General features: G+C 42.1%; 1 protein-coding gene across 1 annotated transcript in view; it reads left to right on the plus strand.

The window, feature by feature from the left end:
- Positions 1-232: 232 nt before the first annotated feature.
- The window catches only part of SOS1 (SOS Ras/Rac guanine nucleotide exchange factor 1), an 80,686-nt gene continuing 56,586 nt past the window's right edge, over positions 233-24,332 (plus strand). Inside the window, exons 1-3 of the mRNA XM_065401014.1 lie at positions 233-319; positions 20,546-20,671; positions 23,549-23,680. Of these exons, the coding sequence (XP_065257086.1) occupies positions 233-319; positions 20,546-20,671; positions 23,549-23,680 (345 nt within the window). The remainder of the gene's footprint in view (positions 320-20,545; positions 20,672-23,548; positions 23,681-24,332) is intronic.

A 24,332-nucleotide genomic window follows, 5' to 3' on the forward strand; every position in this document is an offset into this window, starting at 1 on the left:
GCCGCTCGCCTCCCCGCGCCGCCCCGCCGAGCGCTCTCCGGCCGCGGGGCCCTGCGTGAGGAGAGACCCGGGGGGTGCTGGGATGCCGCCGCCGCCGCCGCCCCCCGGCGCTGAGTCCTGCCGCTGGCGGGTGCTGCCGCTGCCCTCCGGCTGTCCGCGGCCGCCGCGCCGGGCCGCCCACTGATCCCGCCTGCCCCGCGCCGGGCCCTGCCAGGAGCCCGCCAGCGGCAGGATGCAGGCGCCGCCGCTGCTCTACGAGTTCTTCAGCGAGGAGAACGCGCCCAAGTGGCGGGGGCTGCTGGTGCCGGCCCTCAAGAAGGTGAGGGGGCGGGGCGAGTCCTGGGGGGGTCGGCTGGTCCTACAAGCCGAGGGACTGACGGGGTCAGCGAGCGGGGGGGGGGCCCTGCCTGGTGGGGCACGTGGACGCTCCTCACATCTTTGCGTGGGGAAGGGGCTGTTGCCGGAGCGGGAGGGCTAGTGCTGTGGCTCTCAACCTTTCCCGAGCCTGAGTGGCTTGGTTTCAGAGGAGCAGCCCTGTTAGTCTGTATCCGGAACAGGCGTCCTTGTGGCACCTTAGAGGCTAATACATTTAGTTGAGCATAAGCTTTTGTGCGCTGCAGCCCACTTCATCTGATGCATCGAATGGAACAGGGAGAAAGAAGAGCTAGAGACACATACAGAACATGAAAAGGTGGAAGTAGCCCTACCAATGCTAAGAGGCTAATTAATTAAGATGAGCTGTTAGCAGGAGAAAAAAAAACTTTTGTCATGGTAACCAAGATGGCCCATTTTAGACAGTTGACAAGAAGGTTTGAGGATACTTAACACGGGGAAATAGATTCAATTTGTGTAATGACCCAGCCACTCCCAGTCTCTATTTGAACCCAAGTTAATGGTATCTAGTTTGCATATTAATTCAAGCTCAACAGTTTCTGGTTGGAGTCCGTTTTTGAAGCTTTTCTGCTGCAGAATTGCCTCCTTTAAGTCTGTTCCTGAGTGACTAGAGAGGTCACTTGCTTGAGTACCCCCAAGTTTCATCTCACTTAAAAACGACTTGCTTACAAAATCAGACCTAGAAATACAAAAGTGTCACAGTCACACAATTACTGCAAAGGGCTTATTTTTTTAATTTTTACCATAGAATTATAAAATAAATCAGTTGGAATACAAATACTGTACTTACATTTCAATGGATAGTATATAGAGCAGTATAAACAAGTCATTGGCTGTGTGGAATTTTAGTTTGTCTAGTGCTTTTTCTGTAGCCTGTTGTAAAAACTAGGCAAATATTTAGATGAGTTGATGTAACCCCTGGAAGACCCCTGCATACCCCAAGGGGTATGTGTACCCCTGGATGAGAACCACTGGTCTAGTTGCTGTTTGAAAGAAATAAGCCCTGTGTAAAGGATTCTCTAGGCTTTGTCAGTAGATTCAGAGCAAGAGTGGAGGAAATATATCACACTGGATCCTATCAAACTGGAGAGCATTTTACTAACTTCTGGTTAGTGTGTTGGTGCTTCTCTTGTGTTGAACTGGTGGTATGACAGCCTAATTTATAGCCAGAGTGTGAGCAATTTGGGGCATGTCTATGACCGTAGCAGTGGTGACTTTTTTCTTTTTTTTTCTCTTTTCAATAATACGGCTTCATTTATCTGCATTAATGACTGATTGATCTATCACATGATATCAAATATTGCAAACACAATTAAAAAATTAACCATTTGATATCTCTAGTTTTATTTTATTTATGATACTTCATATCATAGTGAATGTACTTCAATAAATGTTATGACCTCAGTAATGTGAGACCTCACTGTGTAACACTATGCTATTAAACCTTTGCTGAGGCCTGGGGGGAGATCCTGACAGATTTTTCTTTGGTTGCTATGTTTGCAGATGATGAAGTGAATTTGGTTAAGTTTTCTTGTGTTATTGTGGATCATTGTTTCTATTACATTTATCCTTTCTCAGTCTCACTTAGTCTTACATTACCAAGGAGATCAGGCTCATAATTTGCTAGTGAAACCTTATTCTTGGACATATTCCGCTTGTGTTCCAGTTTGGCTCAGAAATTCATTGTTTTTGTTTATAACTTTTTATGGGACTCTTTCTTCTCCCAGTTCATTAGTTCCAGAAGTGATCTTTTCAGCCTAGTCAAGGTAGCTTGTTGTCAATCTCCTTTTTTAATGATGTATAATGGTTTACTTGGACAAGTATATGTGCAGTTTAAAACATACGTGTAACCGCTGTTTTAAAAAATATCAGTTTAAAGGAACTTGAGCTCTAACTTTTTAAATTATAATGAAATATTTGTTTATCCTCCTCCATTTTTGTGCATATGAAACAGTATGGCTGAAATTGAAATTTCTCAGCTGTGAGTCACACAAGTTAACCTGTCTTTTAAAAATAACATTCAGCTCTTTATGAAAGGGGAAAAAATATAGTATTTACTTAGGTTAGAACTTACTTAGGTTAGATTTTTACTTGTACGTTCTACAAGAGCTTATGTGGCGGGGTGGGGGGAGACTTTATAGTGAAAGTATTTTACTTAATTAGAACTGTGATTTAGTGACTTTACTTTAGTTTTAGTATTTTGTAAGAATGCTTTTTGCTAAGGATTCATTAGGAATGAGGGAACAGTAAGTCTCACTCCTATGTGTTCATTAGAATTTGTGTGTGTTTGGAAAAATGGAATATGGGGGAAATGGTCAGGCTGTCTTATGATCCACTTCTGAACTTTGTCCATAGAAAGTAAGACAAAAGGGGTTCAAGAAACCATTGCTTGGAATGGATTCAGACTGCAAAACTTACTCAACACCTTATTCCACATACAACAGACATTCTCGGCATTTTACAAGTGTATTGGTTTTAACAGTTAACTGGAACTTCTGAGTGAAACACTTGCTCTCAGTTCTGGCTGAACTGATGCACTTCCCATTGTGGACTAGAAGTCGCAAGTGTTTCAGCTGTATCGATTCAGCCTGTCTTTCTGACTTCATCTCACAATGCATTTGCCTCATGTTCCAGAGTGAGCATGTTTTCCCAAGGTCTCTGGCATTCTGTGCTGTTCTACTTGTGGTAACAGAGTCCTATCTGTGTATTCTCCAAAGCATTTGCTGCTGCAATGCACACATGATCACTAAACTTCTGGGCTAGCTACCCATATCTTTGCTTCTTGCCATACGTCTACACATTTGAGTAGCAAGCTGAACTAAGGCTTCCTGGGATCTGGAGTAGCAAGGTGCAGGATGTCTCAGTTGTTCACAAAATGGGGCACTAAGCACAGCGCCAAGCAATCCCGGGCAAGATCAAAGAGACTAGTAGGAGCTCCAGCAATAACAATTCTTTTGGGACCACTCAGGTCACTTGCTGCTTCTGTGAAGTGTTTGTTTATATCTTGGTGAGCAAGTCAGCCAATGAGTTGGCCTCGATTATCAGTGTTTGCTGGAGAAACTCTCATGAGGGTGGACTTGCTGAGGACCAGCAAGAAAGGAGTCCTGGAGTTTGAGGCCAACTGTCAGAAGAAGTTGATGAAAGTAAACTGCCAGGGATGATGAGAAACCTGCCATACTAGGTAGCATTCCTTTTGGTTTCTATGTATTGCATTTATTCTGGTTCACTGTGTATATCTGGGGAATGAGAGGCAGACTTACTTGGAATTGGGAAATATTGGGGGTGAGTGAGTTCTGAAGCTCCCCCCCCCCGCATTAATTTGCAATGATGTAACAAATCTTAACTGCTCCATTGTTCTTGAGACCACTGTCTGCTTCATATCTTCATTCTAGATACTGCCTACCATGCTCTAGAATCCTAGATTACAGCTGCTACCATTATTTGTTATAAAGGTAGAAATGGAAACTTCTGCCCTTAACCAGCATCCATTTTAGTAAAATCCCATTGGGAATGGGCCAGAGATAAGCAGCTGAATACAACTGAGAACATTTTAAACATTCAAGCTCCTGGAAAAGTTAAACTTGTATATATTGCTAAATTCTACAGGCACAAATGCGGTGGGGGAGAATCCCCCAGAATAAAGCCATGGGTCTATCAGAGCTGGTGGACAAAATTGATACTATGAAAATAAGTTCACCGTGGAACTCATCTTTATCAATGCATCAAATATTTCAGCAATGCAATCGTTCAGCTTTGCAACTAGTATGCATCTGGTAAAAGTTTCACACTCCACTGGCCGGAGGGCTAAACCTATAGCCAGAGGCCAGTATGTAGAATTGGTGGAGCTGGAGGTGGTGGCAGCTGTGGAGATCTAGAGAGAGCACCCTGGAGACAGTGTCCAGTGCTCTGAATCCAAGCAGTTCATGAATCTTCCCATAATGTCCCTGGGCATATCTACAGTGTTTTGGAGCCCATGGGAGTGAACCTTCCAGCCCATGTCGACAGACTCAAGCTCGAGGACGCTGGCACTAGTGCTCTAAAGAAAGCACTGTCTACGTAACTATGCAGTTGCAGTATGGGCTGGAGTTTGGGCTCTGAAGCTATGCTGCAATTTCAGTTCTGTCTACATATCTCTTTTTAGAGCCCCTCTAGCCTGAGTCTGTTGACCTGAGCTGAGAGGCTCATTCCCGTGGGCTCCAAAACTCTATATAGACGTACCCTGTCTGTCAATAGGTGTCATATACATCTGAAGCTTGCACACACCAACTGATTGCTAGAAGGAAGAGAGAGCTTTCTCTTTCCTACTCCTTTCCCAGTCACCTTGCCAGATTTTAATACCCTTACTCATATTGATGGGCGCATCCCGAAGGACATCCTCTATGGCGAATTGGGATCTGGAAAAAGACCCAAAGGACACCCAAAATTGCATTTCAAGGATGTGTGCAAGTGAGACCTCAAAGAAGTGGATGTGGACAAATGGGAAGATCACAGTCAAGACCGCAGCCTTTGGAAATAAGAGCTTAACAAAGGTCTCCAGAGTTATGAGAGGAAGCAGTCCAGCTTAGCAGAGAAAAGAGCTCGCAGAAGGCAGAGCCCAAAACATTGAAACATCACCTTTAAATTTGACATACGGCAGAGATTCTCTCTCTCTCTCTCTCTCTCTCTCTCTCGTGGGTTTCTTCAGCCATGTTCGCAGCTGTCTTAAAACCAACTGAGTATATTCTTTACCTCTCGGGCGCATACCTGTGGTCTTTCGAGACTGAAGGATGCCTACATACCCAGGTTGGTTAGCACGTCTGACTTTAATGGGACTGTTTGGAGAGTAACATACTATATAATGTACAAGAAAGCATCCTTTTTCTGTGTCCAATTAAAATTTTTCATGCCATGATATGATGGGGAAAGCATCATCATCAAACACATATAGTTTTTTGAGGATTGTTGTACTAGCTAGACTGACCATGGTTGATGGCGTCACACCAAACCTCACATAGTGAAGTTCCCCAATCTGGCTCAATCCTGTGAATCCACAAATCTCTGGGGCAGTCCTGTGGGTGGTGCCAGGTAGGTTCAGGACATGCACCCTTTTCTGCATTGATGGAGAGTTTGAGTATGATGTGCTAAGGTGTTCTTTCACCATCCTGGTGACATGGCAGAAGAGCATGCAAACGTCGCTTTTGAATATAATGAGCAATTGGAGGAATGCCAGATCTCTGAGAGCTGGATGTTTTGCACAAAGTCAGAGCACTTTATTCTCAGGATTTGGAGCTGACAGCACATATGGAATGTATCTAGCTGCTTCAAGTCTGCCTGTAAGAGGGTCTAGGTTTCTGACCTGTATAGTGATACAGGTTTAGGGAAAGGGCAAGGTGTGTATTCTTGGGTGGAATATTCCCAGCCAGTGAGGAAAGCAACATACAGTAGTGGAATATTCATCATTATGATGTCTATGAATGGCCTGTCATTACCCTCTTGCTACATTTGGTTGGCATCTAACAAGGAATATTTAAAGGCCCCAAATGACAAATTCTTATCCTTGCCTGGGACACTTGAAATAATAAGGAATAAAATAATTCCTTAAGGTAAATATACTTCAAGAATTCCTCAATTCCTAGTTTTTAGGGTATTTTGTCAAACTTGGGTGAGATTTAGAACAATATGTCCTATCTTTGCTGCACAGCTGCATTCCAAACGTCCAGTGCTTACACAGTTCAAATGATAATGTGACCTTAACTTGTTTCTTCTGATTCTCCACTAGAACACTAGAACAGAGAGAGAGTCCAATAAGACAGATATAGACTGCAATGCACTGAATAAGGAAGATGTTGATGTGCACTCTGAGATGCTTCCTTACCTGATCAGTGGTATTTTGAAGGAGAAAAAGCAGAGGAACACAAAGCCCTCCAATAACTCAAGGAAGATATTGACAAAGGACAAAATATTCCTAGCACTCCACCAAGATAAGAAAGCAAGGAACAGGAGCCAGCGTGGGGTTTGAGAAGCTAAGGCTGCAGAGGCAGCAAGATGATAAGACTACAGACAGAAGCTGAGTCTGAGGTTGAAGAGAAACTGGAACATGAGATCTCTTAGGTGACTGGGGATGATCGAAATCTGTTATTTTATTGCTGCTTGGAAACAGACACTAAGGATGTAGCTAGACATCATCAATCAGTGCCTTCCAGCAACTTCAGTCAAGATTCTTCCAGTCTAGTGAATTTACACGGTCTTCAAGAGGCTGTGCCTGGTGATTAACCTTCCCCCTGGCCTACACCACCTTTCCATACATTATACTATTCTGGTTCAAACAGTAGAGATCTTTCATGCATACTTAGAGCCTGCTTCTCTCCTGAACCTTAGTTTTTGTGATTAAAAAGGGTGGCAGTTGAGGAATATCTTAAATGTTTTATATCAGAGGGCTAGCCATGTTAGTCTGGATCTGTAAAAGCAGCAAAGAGTCCTGTGGCACCTTATAGACTAACAGACGTATTGGAGCATGAGCTTTCGTGGGTGAATACCCACTTCGTCGGATGCTCCAATACGTCTGTTAGTCTATAAGGTGCCACAGGACTCTTTGCTGCTTAAATGTTTTAGTGATCCTCAAAAGAAGTAAATCAGAAGAACTGATTATCTTTCCATAAAAATGTTCCACAGATTCACATTCACATCAGTACAGAATATTATGAAATAATTGAGCATTATTCACAACAAGGCAGCTGGTACCGGCACTCAGTTAAAGAGACACTATGAAAAGTCACACTTGTTTGAAATTATTTTACCTAAGTTGACAGAGCTGAGGGAAAAATATTTTTCTTTATTTACAATTTACTATAATGAAAATAACCATACACAGAATGCTTCTGGAGGTACAGCAACTCCTCTATTGTCAGCTTCCTATGTCTAGGTCTTTTAAACAGTAATGGTGGGGGGAAAACAACTTTTTCAAAAGTGATTGTAAAACTATGCAAATTGGCTGGGGCACTCATGCTATGCCTGCTTATGAAACTGTTTTAACACATCTTTTTAACTGACTTCATTTCAAATGGTTTCACTACAATCCATTGCTTGACTTGTTGCTCACAGTAACGCTGGATGTCATTAGTTTCTCATCTCTACTGCATTACCTATGTAGGACATTCCTTATATTAACTTACGTGACACAGTGGTTCGGAACTCCTGTAACCCCTGCAGATTGTGGAAGATAAAATTGAGTAGTTGCCCCACCTCCTTCCAATTCTTGCTGTAAACCTCCCACTTAGTAACAACTTGTTACCAGATGTGTAAAACCACCCCCTGGGTATACTGAAGATGTGGTTAACTAAATCTGCATCTCTGTTAGTCTTTCATAGCCACACAGAGTTGCTGAAGTTGGTGACTGGAAAAAACACAGGTACTTGGTGTAATTTGAAGATAGCAAAACTTGGGCTGGATCACAAAGTATCAAGAGGAATAGATAACTATTCAACGTGTATGGGTTTGTGTACAGAGTCCAGGTATTTTCTTTTCTTTTCTTTTCTTTTTTTTTTTTTTAACCAGGAGGGATAACTGTTCACTTTATTCAACTAGCTGTGCAATTCACCATGGCCTGTTTCACTATGTTGCTTTTAGACCTGCAGGTAATGAGCAAGTGAGAGCTATCAGTAGTTCTATAGCCTTTGGGGGAAGTCTCGCTCACAAACAATCTCTTGTTATCTCAGGGAAATTTCTTATAAAAATTCTAATATAATTACAGTACAGAAAATTCCAATTCTGTGGTCTCCCCTGCCCATAACATTTCCACAAATAAACCATCATACAAACTGCATTTGCAAAGTGTCATTATTTTCCAGTTCTGCATCTTTAGCATTTTCAATCTTCAATGTATAGTCCAATCTTTCTATTTCAGGTAGGCTAACAGCTAGTTCTGTGGTTTGACAAAGATCCAAAAGCCACTCCTTCCAGTCATTATTGAAAATTAGATTGATATTCAGAAATGTGGATTCTTTACTTTGGCAGCAGGAGATTGTTCTGTATCCAAGTAAATGATGAAAGGAAACCAAATTTCTAAATATTTTTCATTTGCTTCTTCAGTGGAGATGTCAATCTTTCCATTACAACTATTTCCCCAATTTTATAATTCAGTGCTGTGGGGGGCAGTGGAGGTGTGTTCTTCCAGAGCTCTGCTACAAGCATTCTGGCTGTGTCATGAGTCATCTCTGAGTTACTGCTGAGCCTGCTTAAGCCATCCCTGAGCCTGAGGTGAGTCATCAGAGGCAATTACCTGCAGTTCTTGTGCTAGGCCCCACTCCATCCAACCAGGGTTCAGCCAATGCACAGGCAAGGACCCAGATGATCCCTTAGGACCCTATATACCTGCCTTGGGAAGTAGTTTCTCTAGTCTGCTGAGCAGTCTCCAGTCATTACCTGGCCAGGAGCACTCCCATTGCTTAGTAGTTCTGACAAACTGCCCATGCCCCTGCACTTCTGCTCCAGCCTCTGCCTGTTCTTGGTCCAGCTGGGCCTTGCTTCTGCTCCAGACTCTCTGCCTGTTTCCATGTGAGCCAGTATCTGCCCCTGCCTCATCCATCCGCCCTGCAATTCAGACAGTTTGAGCAGATTCCCCTCTTTGTGCTCAGTCTGGCAGCTGAGATGGAAACCCCCTGAACATCTCTTACTGAGATGTTGGAGTTAGTTCAGTGCCTTCAGAGCCAAGTTGCCCAGCTGCAATTGAAGAATTCCTCTGTCCATTTACAGATCCTGGCAGCCTGAGTACTTCCAGTGAATCTAGCCGCAGTATCCATAAAACGAGCCCCGAAGGTCCTGCTGCCAGAGAGGCTTATCAGATTACTACGGCTATGTCTACGCTACAGACCTTACAGCGGCACAGCTGTATTGCTGTAGCTGCCCCACTGTAAGGTCTCCCGTGTAGCTGCTCTGTGCCGACGGGAGAAAGCTCTCCTGTCGGTGTAATTAAACCACCCCCAATGAACGGTGGTAGGTACGTCAGTGGGAGAGTCTCTCCAGCCAATATAGTGCTGTCCACACCAGCGCTTTTGTCGGTGAAACTTATGTCGGTTAGGGCTGGTTTTTTTCACGCCCCTGACCAACAAAAGTTTTACTGACAAAAGTGCTAGTGTAGATATAGCCTAACTGGTGACTCCTTAGACTGGGTATCACTTCTAGAACAGGCAAGTCCGATCCTTGGCCATTTTGACCTGTTCATTTGTCCCTTTTCACTCATTAGATTACCTGAACCGTACTTGTATCGCTGAAGCCACCTGCAGTTTTTTAAACAAGGCTATTGGTCCATCTCCGCATATGCTGCCTGCTTTCAACATCTGCTCACTGATGTAGAGTAGAACAAGGCACCACAGGTCTATCACTTCCACCAGGGACTAGACGATAACATAAATGATGAGTTGGGCTAAGTTGACCCATACACACGCTGTGCTGAACTCAGACATTGAATTATACATATGGCTTGACCATTGACTGTCTGGTACATGTCCAGTCCCAGTCTAGCCCAGTCCCATTCCCATCTGCCTCCAAAGGCAGTCCCAGGGCCAGAACCTGTGCAGATTGGCACAATGCGAAGACACCTCACTGAGCGGCAGATGGTGTACCGGCAATTGAACAGCCTTTGCCTGTACTGTGGTGGGTGAGGCCACTTTGCCACTAAATACTCCATCAAATCCAGACCTGTGCAGATCCAGGAAATGACCTTGTCCTTCCCCAAACAGACCCCTCTTCTGCCAACATGCATTTTTAACAGTTGTGGACTGTTGCCATCCCCAGCTGCAAGTCTTTTTCTGTGTCTGTATCCCGTCTATATCTGAGGTGAGCTTCACACAGCTTGTGCTTGTGGATTAGGGGGTCTTCAGCAATTTTGTGGATGCAGAATTCATTAAGGCTAACCAAGTTTTGGTACAAAGAAAGCTTGCTCCAGACTTAGTGGAGTTGATTGATGGTACCATGCTGTACTTAGGTCCTGTCACCCACAAAATTGCACACTTTCTCATCAAAATCCAAGACCACAAAGAAACTCTCCAATTTAACTTATTTAAATCACCCCTCTTCCCAGTCTTGCTCTGCATCCCCTTGCTCTCAGTCCATGATCCAAATATCTCCTGGAAGATGCAGGAGATATGGTGTGAGTCTGGCTACTGCCAGCAATGGTGACTAGGCACCAAGAAAATGAAGAACGCCATGGAGAAGGCCACTGTCTTCTGTAATTCAAGGAGATAATGGCTCACCAATCCCTGCATAATATTGAGATTTTGCTAATGTTTGATTTAAAAAAAAAAAAAAGCTGATGTCCTGTCCCTGTGTAAGTATTATGGCTGTCCCATCAACCTCCAGCCGTGGGCTTAAATTCCATTTGAATTAATTTATCCCTTGTTGGAACCAGAATTCGGGGCCCTACAGCAGTGGCTTTCAACCTGTGGTTTGCAGACCCCTGAGGGTCCAAAGACTATGTCTAAGGTTTCCAAAGGGGTCTGCACCTCCATTTGAAATTTTTTAGGGGCCCACAAATGAAAAAAAGGTTGAAAACCACTGCCCTACAGGAATACTTCAATGAGAATCTGGCAAAAAACATTATCTGTCAGTTTACATCCACTGCTGGGGCTCCAATTCCGATTGCCCCAAAAGAACAACAGCTCTTTGTATCTTCCATTTGGCTTTCTAGGCTATATCACTTCATCCAGTGGGATAAATATGGATCCCAGAGAGGTGTGGACTGGGCAGAGCTGAGACAGGTCCGCAATGTCCAGTGCTTCCTGTAGTTTGCCGACTTCTACCAGTGGTTCATCAGTGAGGTTTTCAAAGGTAATGACCCCAATTACCCAGCTGCTGCCAAAGGACACTGCTTTTGGGCTTCCTGTGTCCAAACAATCTGCTTTTGATCAACTGAAAGAAACATTTACATCAGCACCCATCTTAATTCACCTTGAGCTGACTAAACTTTTTATTGTCAAAGCAGATACTCCTATTATGTGATCAGAGCAGTGCTATCATAGCAAATAGGTCCCTGAGTGTTCTCCATCTCTGTGCTTTCCACTCCTGAAAGCTGATGCCTGTGAAACAAAATTACAAGGTCTGTGACAAGAAACTGATGGTCATCAAAGCTGTCTTTAGGACTGGTGTCATCACTTGGAAGGCACACATTTTCTTGTTTAGGTATATTCACGGATCAAAAAATTGAATATATGCAAACTGCAAATGCTTTCAATCAACATCAGATCTGTTGGTCCCTTTTCTCCCCCTCCTGATTTGATTTTTACCCTGACTTATGCCCTGGTACCCGAAATGCGAAGCCTGGCATATTATCTTACAAGAGCGAGTATCTGGACAAGGGGAATAGACCCCCCCCCCCCATAGCTTCCCACAGTCTTGAAGCCCTGTCATCTTGTCAGTGTACTAGCAAACAACGATTTACTGTCTTTTCAGGTCTTCCTTGCCTCATGGTCCATTTGCGGTAAAATTGAGGCCAGCCATCACAGATCTGGCCCCTGACTCAAACTTCTCGGTCAAGAATGAGATTTTCTTGTTCAAAGATCAGATGTGTGTCCCCTATAGTCTACCACATCTAACCATGCTCCAGCTATATCATGACTCATCCCGACAGGCCATTTCAGTCACTAGAAAATTTATTGAAACTGATTTCTCAATTTCTGGTGGCCAAACCTATACTGGTGTATAATGTTGAACATTGCAAGTGTTTATGTATGTGCTTGGACAACCTCTTGCTTTCTCCCCCAACACACACACACACACACACACACACACACACACACACCCTGCCAAACCACTGGGCGCTTTGGTTCCCTTGCCAACTCCATCCCAGTCCTGGTTATCTATTTCTATGGACTTTCTCATTGACCTCCTGAATTTCCAGGGCCACCCAGCCATACTAATTATCATCAACCTTCTCACAAAGATGTCTCATTTCATATGTTGCTGGAAAATTCCTACTACAGAGGCGACAGATACGTTTAATCATATCTTAAAGCTTCATGATTTACCATCTGACATTGTTTGACTGAGGATTTCAGTTCATTTCTTTTTTTTTAGGAATTATTTAAGATCTTAGATGTTAATCTGTGAGTTTCCTCTGCCTATCACCTGCAGACTGATGGGCAGATGGAGCAAGTGAACCAAATTTTGTAGCAGTATGTTAGTTGCTTTATCAACTACCTCAGAATGGCTGGGTGCCGCTTTGCTTTGCTGAGTTCATGTACGACACTTCCGATCCGACCACAGATCAATCTGCCAAAGTCCTTTTTATGCCAACTATGGCTTCCACCCTTGTTTTCACCTGTCCATATTGCCAGCTTCCCACATTCCCACATAGCCTCTAACCTGTGTAAGCACCTGCACCATGTCCATTAAAAATTGAAAACCCACCTAGAATCAGCCAAGAGGGATTACAAAAGATACACTGACCTCCTTTGGCAGGACACCCCTCACATCACAGTCGGTGGTAAGGTATGGCTCGATGCAGTGCATGGACACACAGCCTGGCCCTCAAGGAAACCTGACTACCGATATCTCGGCCCATTCCAGGTAATCCAGCTGATTAACCTGGTGGCCTTCAAACTTTGGCTACCGAATAGATCAACGTGTATCCGGTGTTCCATTATTTCCCTGCTGGAAAAAGTACATCAACTTCTTTCCTGGACAGATACAGCCACCTCCCCCCTCTGTTACGGTTCAGGGGTCAGAAGAATACCTGGTGAGGCAGATCTTGGACTTCAAAGTTCTCCAAGGGAAGCTCTTGTATCTCATCAATTGGGAGAGCTTGGTGCAAATCATCCTACCAGGTTTCAGTAATACCAACTAGATCAAATTTATATTGAGAAATGAGCAATTGCAATTCCTTGTTTGCTACTCAGGCTCCTAACATTGCTGTCTGTATGGTGCTTTTGTTTAATCCCATTGGTCAGCTCAGCAGCAATGATGGGGCCGAATGAAGTCTTTCTACCGCTTTCTATCTTGTATCTGCTTCATGGTGTTGTTCATCTTTAAACCTTCTTGTTTGATGTCATTCTTCACCATGTCTATCCAATGCCTTCTCTTCTTGCCTTCCAATTGCCATCTTTTTTGTCTTCTCCATGCTGATCTTGTCTGAATTTTCTGCTTTTCCAGTCTACCTTGTCAAGTAATCTCTGTAGATCCAACTTGGTCAGTGCCATAGAGATCAATATCACCTGTGACTCTAAAGTTATGCACTGTCCGCTCACATACCATGACTTGTCTTGTTTCATTTGTCTGTGCTACAGCATTACCATTCATTAGTCTGTGCTACAGCTTCCAAATCTGGCAATAGTGTGTATCCTTGTCTCACTTCTATGGTCATCCCCAAACCATTTCGTCAGCTTCATGTCACTCTCTCACCACGCTCATCGACTTTCTTTAGATGTTTTCTGTCAGCTTGATTAATTTCCAAGGGATGCCATTACATTCTTAAAATTTGCCATAACCCTTTCTGCCAAATGCTATAAAAAGGCAGTTTGAAGTCTATAAAGTTGTTGTAACAGGTTTGGTTATGTTCTTTTCACAAATAGCTAACCTATTGTACTTCCTCATGGTTTAAATTCCGCCTGTCCCTCTTCCACGTACCTCTTCATTTTCCTCTTCAATATCTTGGTGAATGCTTTTCCTGGCGCACTCAGTAAGCTGATTTCTCTGTAGTTCTTGCACTTGCTCTTATCTCCTTTTTATGGGTAGATACTGTTATCTCTCTTGTCTGTAAATCTTGAGTAGCTTGTGCATCACGTTTACCAGATGTTCCTCACTGGCTTGCAGCAACTCTGTGGTTATGTTGTCATTTATGAGCACCATTTTCTTTTTCAAAATAGCACTGGTGGATAGGTAATTAAGTAACTTCTTCTCTTCATGTCCTTTGCCTCCTTGATTATTCTTAGCATCTCGATTTTGTGCTAAATAAGTGCTCATATCTGTTGTTAAAAGCCCTCCTGAGTACTCTGGCCAGGAGTCCATGGCACCTTAAAGACTAACTGATTTATTTGGGCATAAGCTTTCATGGGTAAAAAAACCTCACTTCTTCAGATGCATGCTTCAGAGTTCCCTGAAGTAATCTATTATCTGTAAAATATCCTGCAAGGCAATGTCATTAGTGCGGATATGAACTATCACCAATCAATCCTTGTCTGTTGACTTCAGAAGCCTATCCAATCTTAGTGACATCTCACATCTTGGCTTTGGGAAGGTAGCACACCATCCTGTTGTCCACCTGTCCCTAGCAGAATGTTCTTTCAATTCTTCTAAGTACTGAATCCCCAACATATCAGTTCAGTCTTTATTTGAACTATTTTGTGACTGGCCTATAAATATTTAAAGTTGGCATGTCTAGGAATAAGCTTTTAGGTATGGTAAAGCCAAACAATCCTTGTTCTTTTGTATGTTGCCATGTTTGCTCTCTTACGTTTTATGAATGTATTATGTATGTATTGTAACTTATGATTTAAAGTTATAAAAAGAGATGAAAAAATACTAATTTTGACAAGTTATCTGCCTAGTCAAGAATGTGTCATTCAACTTTCTCTTATCTGTGTAGAAATAGTCTCTTATGATATAATTCCATAATTTGAAGCTCACTGACACCTTCTAACAGCAATCACATGCCTCTGCACTACCTCACTGCTATATATATCAATAACCTGACAGCCATAACCATAAACTTGTCCACCTCAAATGTATGCACCAAGTTGTACTCCCAGATTTGTAGCCAGACAGCACAAAATACCTGTTCGCTTTTCTACTGCATATAACACTCTTGTGAGTAGATTTATTCTAAAACAAAGTATGAACATTTTTTTCAGTAAGAGCTCAGCTCACCCCAATCTGTATCTTGCATTAGAAATCCAGGGCTTATCTGCCTTGAAGACTATGATTAAAGAACTAGTAAAGTGGTAACTTCACAAGATGGGAGTGAAAGGTGAGCAACTGAGAGGGAGAGGGATTTGTAGTTGTTTTAAAACTTCTAAAATGCATGTGAAACTTCCATGACTAGTTTAGCACTCTCTGAAGCCTTTGTAAAAGATTTAAGCAGTTTTAAGTCTCCCTTATCTCATCCAGATAAGCATTTCAGAACAAACAAGTTTGCGTCATTTCAGGGTGTGGTCAAGTGTTCAGATAAATAGTGATCTTTGGTACTGGAGTGTGATGTTTGGCTATTTATATGAACTCAGTAAATAGACCATTAACTTCATCTTCTGAGTTCATGTATTTATTAGCATGTGTGGGGGTCAGCTTTCTGATTCAGAAAATTGAGGAAACAAGTAGGGGGTCATCCATTTTGGATCGGATTTTGATCAACAGGGATGAATTACTTGTGAACGTGAAGGTGATTGGGAATTTGGGAGGAAGTGATCATCATCTGATAAAATTCAAGCTCCCATGGAAATAGGGTGACCAGACAGCAAGTGTGAAAAATCTGGACGGGGTGGGGGGTAATAGGAGCCTATATAAGAAAAAGACCCAAAAATCGGGACTGTCCCTATAAAATCAGGACACCTGGTCACCCTACATGGAAAGGAGGGTGTGAGAACAGCAAAAACAAGGACACTTGACTTCAGAAAGGCAGATTTCAACTCAGAGAAATAGTATGCAAGTTCCCATGGAAAGACCAATTAGAAAGGAAAGGAGTCGAAGGGGTCTGGCATTTCTTGAGAGAATTCTAGAGGCCCAACATCAAGCTATTCCGATGCAGAGGAAAGATAAGAAGAGCCACAGGGGGCCAATGTGGGTGCACAAGGAGCTTTTGAGCTCTCTAAAAACCAAAAGGGATACAAAATAGGAGGGGCATGTCACCAAGGAAGTCTACATGGGAATAGTGTGAGCATGTAGGGACAAAATCAGGAAAGCTAAGGCAACAAATGAGTTACAGCTGGCAAGAAATGTTCAAGACAACAGGATGGGGTTCTTCAAATATGTCAGACAAAAAAAGAAAGATCAATGATGGTGTGGGTCCGCTGCTCAATGGAGAAGGTCAATTGGCAATGGAAGATGATAGGAATGCAGAGCTCCTCTTTACCAACTTTTGCTTCAGTCTTCTCACAAAAAATAACATGTGACCGGGCAACTAATGAAGTTGCCATAGACCATAAAGGGGAAGGGATACAAATTGGGATAAGTAAAGAACATGTCAGAGATCTTCTGACTAATCTGAATGAATTCAAATCAATGGGCCCGGATGCTTTTCATCCGATTAAAAATGTAATTAACTTTTTTTGTTCTACAAATAAAAGTACCTAACTCATTTTAATATCAGTAGTCTTGCCTTTCTAATGCAATGGATGTGCCCTCTCTCTCCCCTGCTACGTCCGCCTCCGAGCTGGAACTGTGAAGGAGGGGGGTCTCTCCCCTACCACAGCAGCCACAAAGCTGAGGCTGGGAAGGAGGGCTCTCTCTCCCCGGCAGCCACAGCTCTGGAGCTGGGGAAAGTCACTTCTTTCTCTGGCCGCCGCAGCCCTGCACATCCCAAATTCCCCCCCACCCCCTCTTCTCACCCCACTGTCCCCTCCCATCTACTCCCTATTCCCCCCAAGGCCACCACCTCACCTTACATGTGCGTCTTCTCCAGGGTCCAGGCACCTAATTATTGGAGCCACACCTGTGCGGCTCCACTAGTTAGGTGGGTGGCCCTTCATTCTCTTGTGTGAGGCCGCCCAGGCGCACACCTTAGAGGGAACTATCCGCGGACCACCTGAATGTCCGCGGACCACAGTTTGAGAACCTCTGATGTAGACCATCCATGACGGGTGTTTGTCTAACTAGCTCTTAAAAATCTTCAATGATGGAGATTTCACAGCCTCCCTAGGCAATTTATTCCAGTGCTTAACCACCCTGGCAGTTAGGAAGTTTTTCCTAATGTCCAACCTAAACCTCCCTTGCTGCAATTTAAGCCCATTGCTTCTTGTCCTATCCTCAGAGGTTAAGAACAACAATTTTTCTCCCTCCTCCTTGTAACAACCTTTTACATACTTGAAAACTGTTATCATGGTCCCCCCTCAGTCTTTTCTTTTCCAGACTAAACAAACCCAATTTTTTCAATCTTCCCTCATAGGTCATGTTTTCTAGACCTTTAATCATTTTTGTTGCCCTTCTCTGGATTCTCTCCAATTTGTCCACATCCTTCCTGAAATGTGGTGCCCAGAACTGGACACAGTACTCCAGTTGAGGCCTAATCAACGCGGTGTAAAGCGGAAGAATTACTTCGTGTCTTGCTTACAACACTCCTGCTAATACATCCCAGAATGATGTTTGCTTTTTTTGCAACAGCGTTACACTGTTGACTCATTTAGCTTGTGGTCCACTGTGACCCTCAGATCCCTTTCTGCAGCACTCCTTCCTAGGCAGTTATTTCCCATTTTGTATGTGTGCAACTGATTGTTCCTTTCTAAGTGGAGTACTTTGCATTTGTCCTTATTGAATTTCATCCTATTTACTTCAGACCATTTCTCCAGGATGTCCAGACCATTTTGAATTTTAATCTTATCCTCCAAAGCACTTGCAACCCCTCCCAGCTTGGTATCATCTGCAAATTTAAGTGTACTCTCTAGCCCATTATCTAAATCATTGATGAAGATATTGAACAGAACTGAACCCAGAACTGATCCCTGCGGGATTCCACTCGTTATGTCCTTCCAGCATGACACTGAACCACAGATAACTATTCTGTGGGAACGGTTTTCCAACCAGTTTTGCACCCACCTTATAGTAGCTCCATCTAGGTTGCATTTCCCTAGTTTGTTTATGAGAAGGTCATGTGAGACAGTATCAAAAGCTTTACTGTTTAACAAGTCTTGAAATCATGTGCCAGCCTGCGTTAATGCATATTCTCATTGCTGCTTTCCTTATCTTCCCTCGCTAAACCTATATTTTTGGTTTATCCACTGTTGCATCCTAAATTAGATTGTGAGCTCTTTAGGACAGGGACTGTCCTACTCAATTTGTACAGCAGCTACTACGGTGGTGCTCTAATCCCAGTTGGAAAGTTTAGGTTCTATGTAATGCAAATACTAACAACATATGATACTATGGTAATCACAGAGTGCAGTAAACTGAGCTGTCCCCGATTTTTGCCTGATAGGCTAGTAGCTTTCCTGCTGTTTCACAAGCGCCACCAAAACCATATCATACAAGCTGGTCAGAATGAGGTGCTGGGCAAAAATCAAATTTGCTTCAGATCCAGAATAAATGCTCTGGTCAGTCAGTTTGCACAGAGATTTATTTTTCAAGATTTGCCAGGGATTTTAAGGTAAAAAGCAATGACTCCTAGAGGTGCTTTAAGACCCACTAAGTGTGGACATAATTTGTCAAACTAAACCAACTGTCTCATTAAAGTTTTAGCAAACTAAACAAATTAAAGGCAGGATCCATAACAAAGAACAGTACCCAAACATGAAGCCTCATGGGGTGCTTCAGCAGGCCCAATAGGCTTCTGCTTCTGAGGCAGAATGATGCATGCACGTTTTATGCTTTTTTTCTCATAAGTTTTAATTCCTGCTGTAAGTGCAAATATGAATGCAGCCTTAACTATGGAGCTACTAATGATGCCTCCATAATTTAATCATTTACTGAATGTTGGCATGTTGGGTTGATATTCGGATTGGATAGATTGACGGTTTATGATTTTAGGGAAGGTAGCTTAGGGGTTTGTGCTGACCGGGGTGACTGACGGTGGGTTTTGGAGTTTGGGTTGTGGCGGGATAGTAAATTTGCTGGTTTTGCTACTTAGGTAACAACCTTCATAGTCATACCATCAGCTTCCTTTGGCACAAATACTTTAACAGTTGTGGTGAATACCCCTAAGAACAATGTTCTTAGGTGTTTTTAAATATATTACTTCTAAGGGTATGTCTGCACTGGCAAACTTACAGCACGGCCGCGGCAGCACTGTGACATGGCAGCGTAGACGCGCTTTATCACCGGGGAAGAGCTCTCCCGGCAATATATTAAAAAACAAAACAAAAAAAAGAACGAGCAGTGGTAGCTTTATCGCCAGCAGCGCGTCTCCCAGCGATAAAGCGCTGTCTATACTGGCGCTTTTCAGCGCTAAAACTTTTGTCATTCAGGGAGGTGTTTTTTCATACCCCTGAAGGACCAGAGTTTTAGCGCTGAAAGTGGTAATGTAGACACAGCCTAAGACTTTGTACTTTGTGTGCACCTAAACTGTTAAAACCAAGCTATTTGTTAGCTACAGGGGTAGGAAGCAAACATTACATTGCAGTCATGTTTCAGGTAATACTTTTTAATTACTAAACAGGTATTCCAGAAAATGAAATCTGTAATTTAGCAGGTGGGAGGGGAGTGCTTCTTCACTATATTTAGCCACTGGGAATTTATTCCCAGCTATAACTGCAAATCTAAATTTTACCTTTACCGTGTAACATTCACATTTGTAAAATTTGAAGCATTACTGAGTGCAGAGCCGATGAAGTAATATATTGTAAATATTTTTATTTTGGAGATTGGTTCAGAAGAATTAAGTATTCAAAACAATGCAACTGGCACTTAAGGTAGTTTAACTTCAGACAACACTAAAGGAAACTTACTTTCGGTGAAAGCCAAACTCTTTAGGCAAATTGATTAAATTAAGCTTCAAGATTGCTAAATTTTCCTAAAAAGGTGAAACTATTTAAATATAGTGCCTGTACCTTAAAAATTATTTTAATATTTGCATTATGGTAGCTCACATTGCGTTAAGCATTGTACACACACACACACAGACTGTTCCAGCCTAAGTGTTTAGTCTGCAAGCAATAGATGAAGGGAGAGGGAGAGAAAAATATGCAATGTTTATTTTAAAAAATATATATATGCATAGCTGCGTCACAGCCCACTCATTATCAGACAATATCTTGTAGACATTGCAGTAGAACTAAGTCAGCATCAAATGTTGCATATTGCAAAATGTGTTCACTTAAGTACTGTGGGTTAGATTTGGCACAAATTGGTATAGTTTCTTTGACTTCAGTCTGTGAGCTATGCTGATTTATGCCGCATAAAATTCTGGCTCTCTCTTAGTTTGTAGGTCTGTGGTGTCATGCTCCTGAAATTCTTTTAACTGTAAGTTAACTTCTGTGGAAATAAAGCATGGACTCCTGGGGGAAAGTGTGTAAGGTTTAAATCAATTTTCTGTTCAATGTAGGTTCAGGTGCAAGTCCATCCTAAACTTTCCTCAGCTGAAGATGCTTTACAATATGTTGAGGAGTTAATTCTGCAGTTGTTGAATATGCTGTGCCAAGCCCAGCCGAGAAGCTTTCTGGATGTAGAGGTACAGAGAATGTTTATCTGTTATGTATTTTGGAGCTTTAATTTGGGATGCTGTGGATGAATAGTTTGTTTAATTAGCACTTTAAAATGTCATGAGAAATACATGTATGCAGTGTTGTTGTAGCTCTGTTGGTCCCAGGATATTAGAGAGACATGGTGGGTGAGGCAGTATCTTTTATTGGACCAACTTCTGTTAATATGAGAGAGAAGTTTTCATGCTTACAAGTGTCTCTCTAATGAGGAATACAGTAGAACCTCAGAGTTACAAACACTTCAGGAATGAAGGTTGTTCGTAACTCTGAAATGTTCCATAACGTTTTGTTCAGAGTTATGATCTTTCAAAATTTTACAACTGAACATTGACTTAATACAGTTTTGCAACTTTACTATGCAAAAAAAAATGCAGCCTTTAACTATCTTAATTGAAATGAAACAAGCACAGAAACAGTTTCCTTATCTTGTCAAATCTTTTTTATTAAACTTTCCCTTTGTTTTTAGTAGTTTAACACAGTACTGTACGGTATTTACTTTTTTTTTTTTTTTGTCGTCTCTGCTGCCTGATTGTGTACATCTGGTTCCAAATGAGATGTGTGATAGGCTGGTCAGGTTGTAACTCTGGTGTTCATAACTCTGAGATTCTACTGTGCATGGCATTATGGAAGTGAAGTGCATGGGAGAAATATGGTACTTATGTGTCTGTCTGTCAGTGGCAGACCAAAAGCTGGTTTTATGTCCCAGGTCCTTCCTAACATATCTCGTATTTTAATATCTAGTGTCAGTTTTGTGTGCCAGAGTAATACTGTATGTGTATAGTGTGTATATATGAATAAAATGTGTACACACTGTACAAAATATAGTACATATTATCACCAGTCTGGAGATAACTACATTTCAGACCCTGTCATGGCCTGCTTGAGAGCACCCCACTTGAGTCTCAGTCCTCTCGCTGTCAACTTTCTCCGGGTTGTGTCCTGTGACTCTCGCCCTTTAGATCTGGGCCTTACACTGCAGAACCCTGCATTTTACTGTGACTATCTCAGCAGGATTGACTTTAGTTCAGCACCTGCAGTCCTGCTCTCTGAGGGGCAATCACAGAGTTAACCAGTGGCTATTTATTCAGAACAAATGCATTATAGAAAAAACATATCTTAAAAACAATAAACAACTTTTCTCCAGGGGTTGGCTTACTAGGCAGTCATCCATCTTCAACAGACCCTGGTAAGCTTAAAGTAGTTCAGGCAATTTCTGCAGGACCTCTCTCTCTCAATCCAAGAATTGACGTGAAACTCCAACCAAGAGAGAGTGTCCCTTTTTCCAAATCAGGACTGTCATAATCTTTATACCATTTCCAGTTTTGTCTTCCATGACTCTTGAACTGGGTCAGACTAGCGTATGCTATTTCCCTAATGGGTAAAGCTTCCTCAGACTTGTTACCTACATTAGGGATTTGTATTAATTACCCCCCACTGACTTTATTTCCCTGTTGGAATCATTATTGAGCTCACCCATTGAGCCATGAATACCATCACTAGCCCTCCCAGGAAGATATCACATGACATTTATAAAGCTGATACAGTAGCCTTTGACAGGTTTCAGAGTGGTAGCCGTGTTAGTCTGTATCAGCAAAAACAACAAGGAGTCCTTGTGGCGCTTTAGAGACTAACAAATTTATTTGGGCATATGCTTTTGTGGGCTAAAACCCACTTCATTAGATGCATGGAGTGGAAAATACAGAGGCAGGTATAATAAATACATAGCACATGAAAAGATGAGTTGCCTTACCCAAGTGGGGGATCAGTGCTGAGAAGCCAATTCAATTAAGGTGGAAGTGGGCCCTTCTCAACAGTTGACAAGAAGGGGTGAATAGTCCCTATGTGCAACCATTAAAGGGCGATCACCTCAGGAATCCTGAGTTCTGTTACAGGTTCTGATTCTGAACATTCCTCTGTTGTCACCAAATAGCTGAGAGCCCCACTGGCAAAAATGTGTCTCATCTCTCCCTTGAGTGGCTGGCCTACGTAGAGATTGACTTCTGCTGCTTGCAGTCTCTTCGCTCAAGTGGCAAAAGTCTGTGGTGTAGATCTAACCTTATTGAACCCTGTTGGAGTTGATATAGTTTGACATGAAGAAATTTCTGATTTTTAGTTTGCTTTTTTAAAAACCTAGAAAATTATACATAAAAAACCTATGTTAATAGGACATTAAGGTTGCAAAGTCAACCACTCAACAATTCGGAAACACCAGACTTAAGCTTGCCCATGAATCTTAATTTGGCTCCCTAGTTGTGTGTGTATAATTATGGTCTTTAATTACATGATGACAGACTATTTTTTTCCACAGGACCACTGCCTTACTCAGTGCACAGGATGGACTGTGCTCACAGAAAGAACAGCTACTCAGTATTTTATTTTAACCTTTTATTATGCAATGTGTAGCTCCATGTCTTAGTCACTGCACACTATTCAAACCCTGCTTTGAAGACAGAATTATTAATTTCCTTGAGGTCTTTTCTATGGCACTCATCACTGTAGCATCTGAGGGCTTCACATACATTAATAAACTTAACTTCACAACACACCTGTGAGTGTTTCCTAATTGAGTGCTTAACTTTGCAACCTTAATGTTCTTTGAGTGTAGTTTTTTGTATGCAGCATAAATTTAGTGTACAACATTTAGGGTATGTATCGCTGTACAGTTTTTGGTATAACTTTAGTTTCTATCTGTACATTAAAACACGGTTGCATCAAAATAAATTATTCCTTTTAAGGAATTGCTTTTAATCTGTAACAGTGAAGTCTCTATCTAAACAAGTATACTACTTGCTGAATACATTCAGATTATTCACTGAGCCCTTAGTGCTTGTTTTCTGTCTCCTAAGGATCGTGTTCAAAAAAGTTTTCCCCATCCTATTGATAAGTGGGCAATAGCTGATGCCCAGTCTGCTATTGAAAAGAGGAAACGAAGAAATCCATTATCTCTCCCAGTAGAAAAAATCCATCCTTTGTTAAAAGTAAGTATTGAAATCATAATTGATTACCTTGCTACTTAAAATTAGGCAAGCCTATCTTTTACAGAACTATATAACGTTAAGGTTGACATTTTCATTCATTGTCTGTATATTGCCTGAAATGTAACTCAAAAGGAATAAAACAAATCTTATAAAGTATCTGGATTTTAGTGTATGTCATGTATCATCATCATTGTAATATTTCTATTTCAGTTAATTGTATGCTTGTTAAATACATTTAGGACTATGATTATACTTCCCAGAAGTTTAAGTTCTTCGAGTGATTCTACATGTGTATTCCACCGGAAATTTTCCCCTCAATGATACCCATCTGGGCGGCTCAAACCGCTGGCACCAGTATAAAGGGCCTAGCCAACCCCGAGTTCCCTTAGTTCCTCCTTACCTTACCTTCTGTGACAGTCGCTGGAATGGCTCTTCTTGCTTTTGCAAGTACTCACAAGAGAACACAGACTACTGAATTTTATTGTAAATAGTTTAGTGTTTGTTCACTTAGGATTTTACCCCATCTGAGGTTTCAGTTAATTCCCGATGCCAAGGGATGCCTCAGTCACCAGGCTTCAAGCCCTGTGTTTCCTGAAATAAGGCTATTCCCGTGAGCGACCCACACTCAAGTTGCTTTAAGTGCCTCGGGGAA

This window comes from Emys orbicularis, chromosome 3, assembly GCF_028017835.1.
Source record: "Emys orbicularis isolate rEmyOrb1 chromosome 3, rEmyOrb1.hap1, whole genome shotgun sequence".
Classification (NCBI taxonomy): Eukaryota; Metazoa; Chordata; order Testudines; family Emydidae; genus Emys; species Emys orbicularis.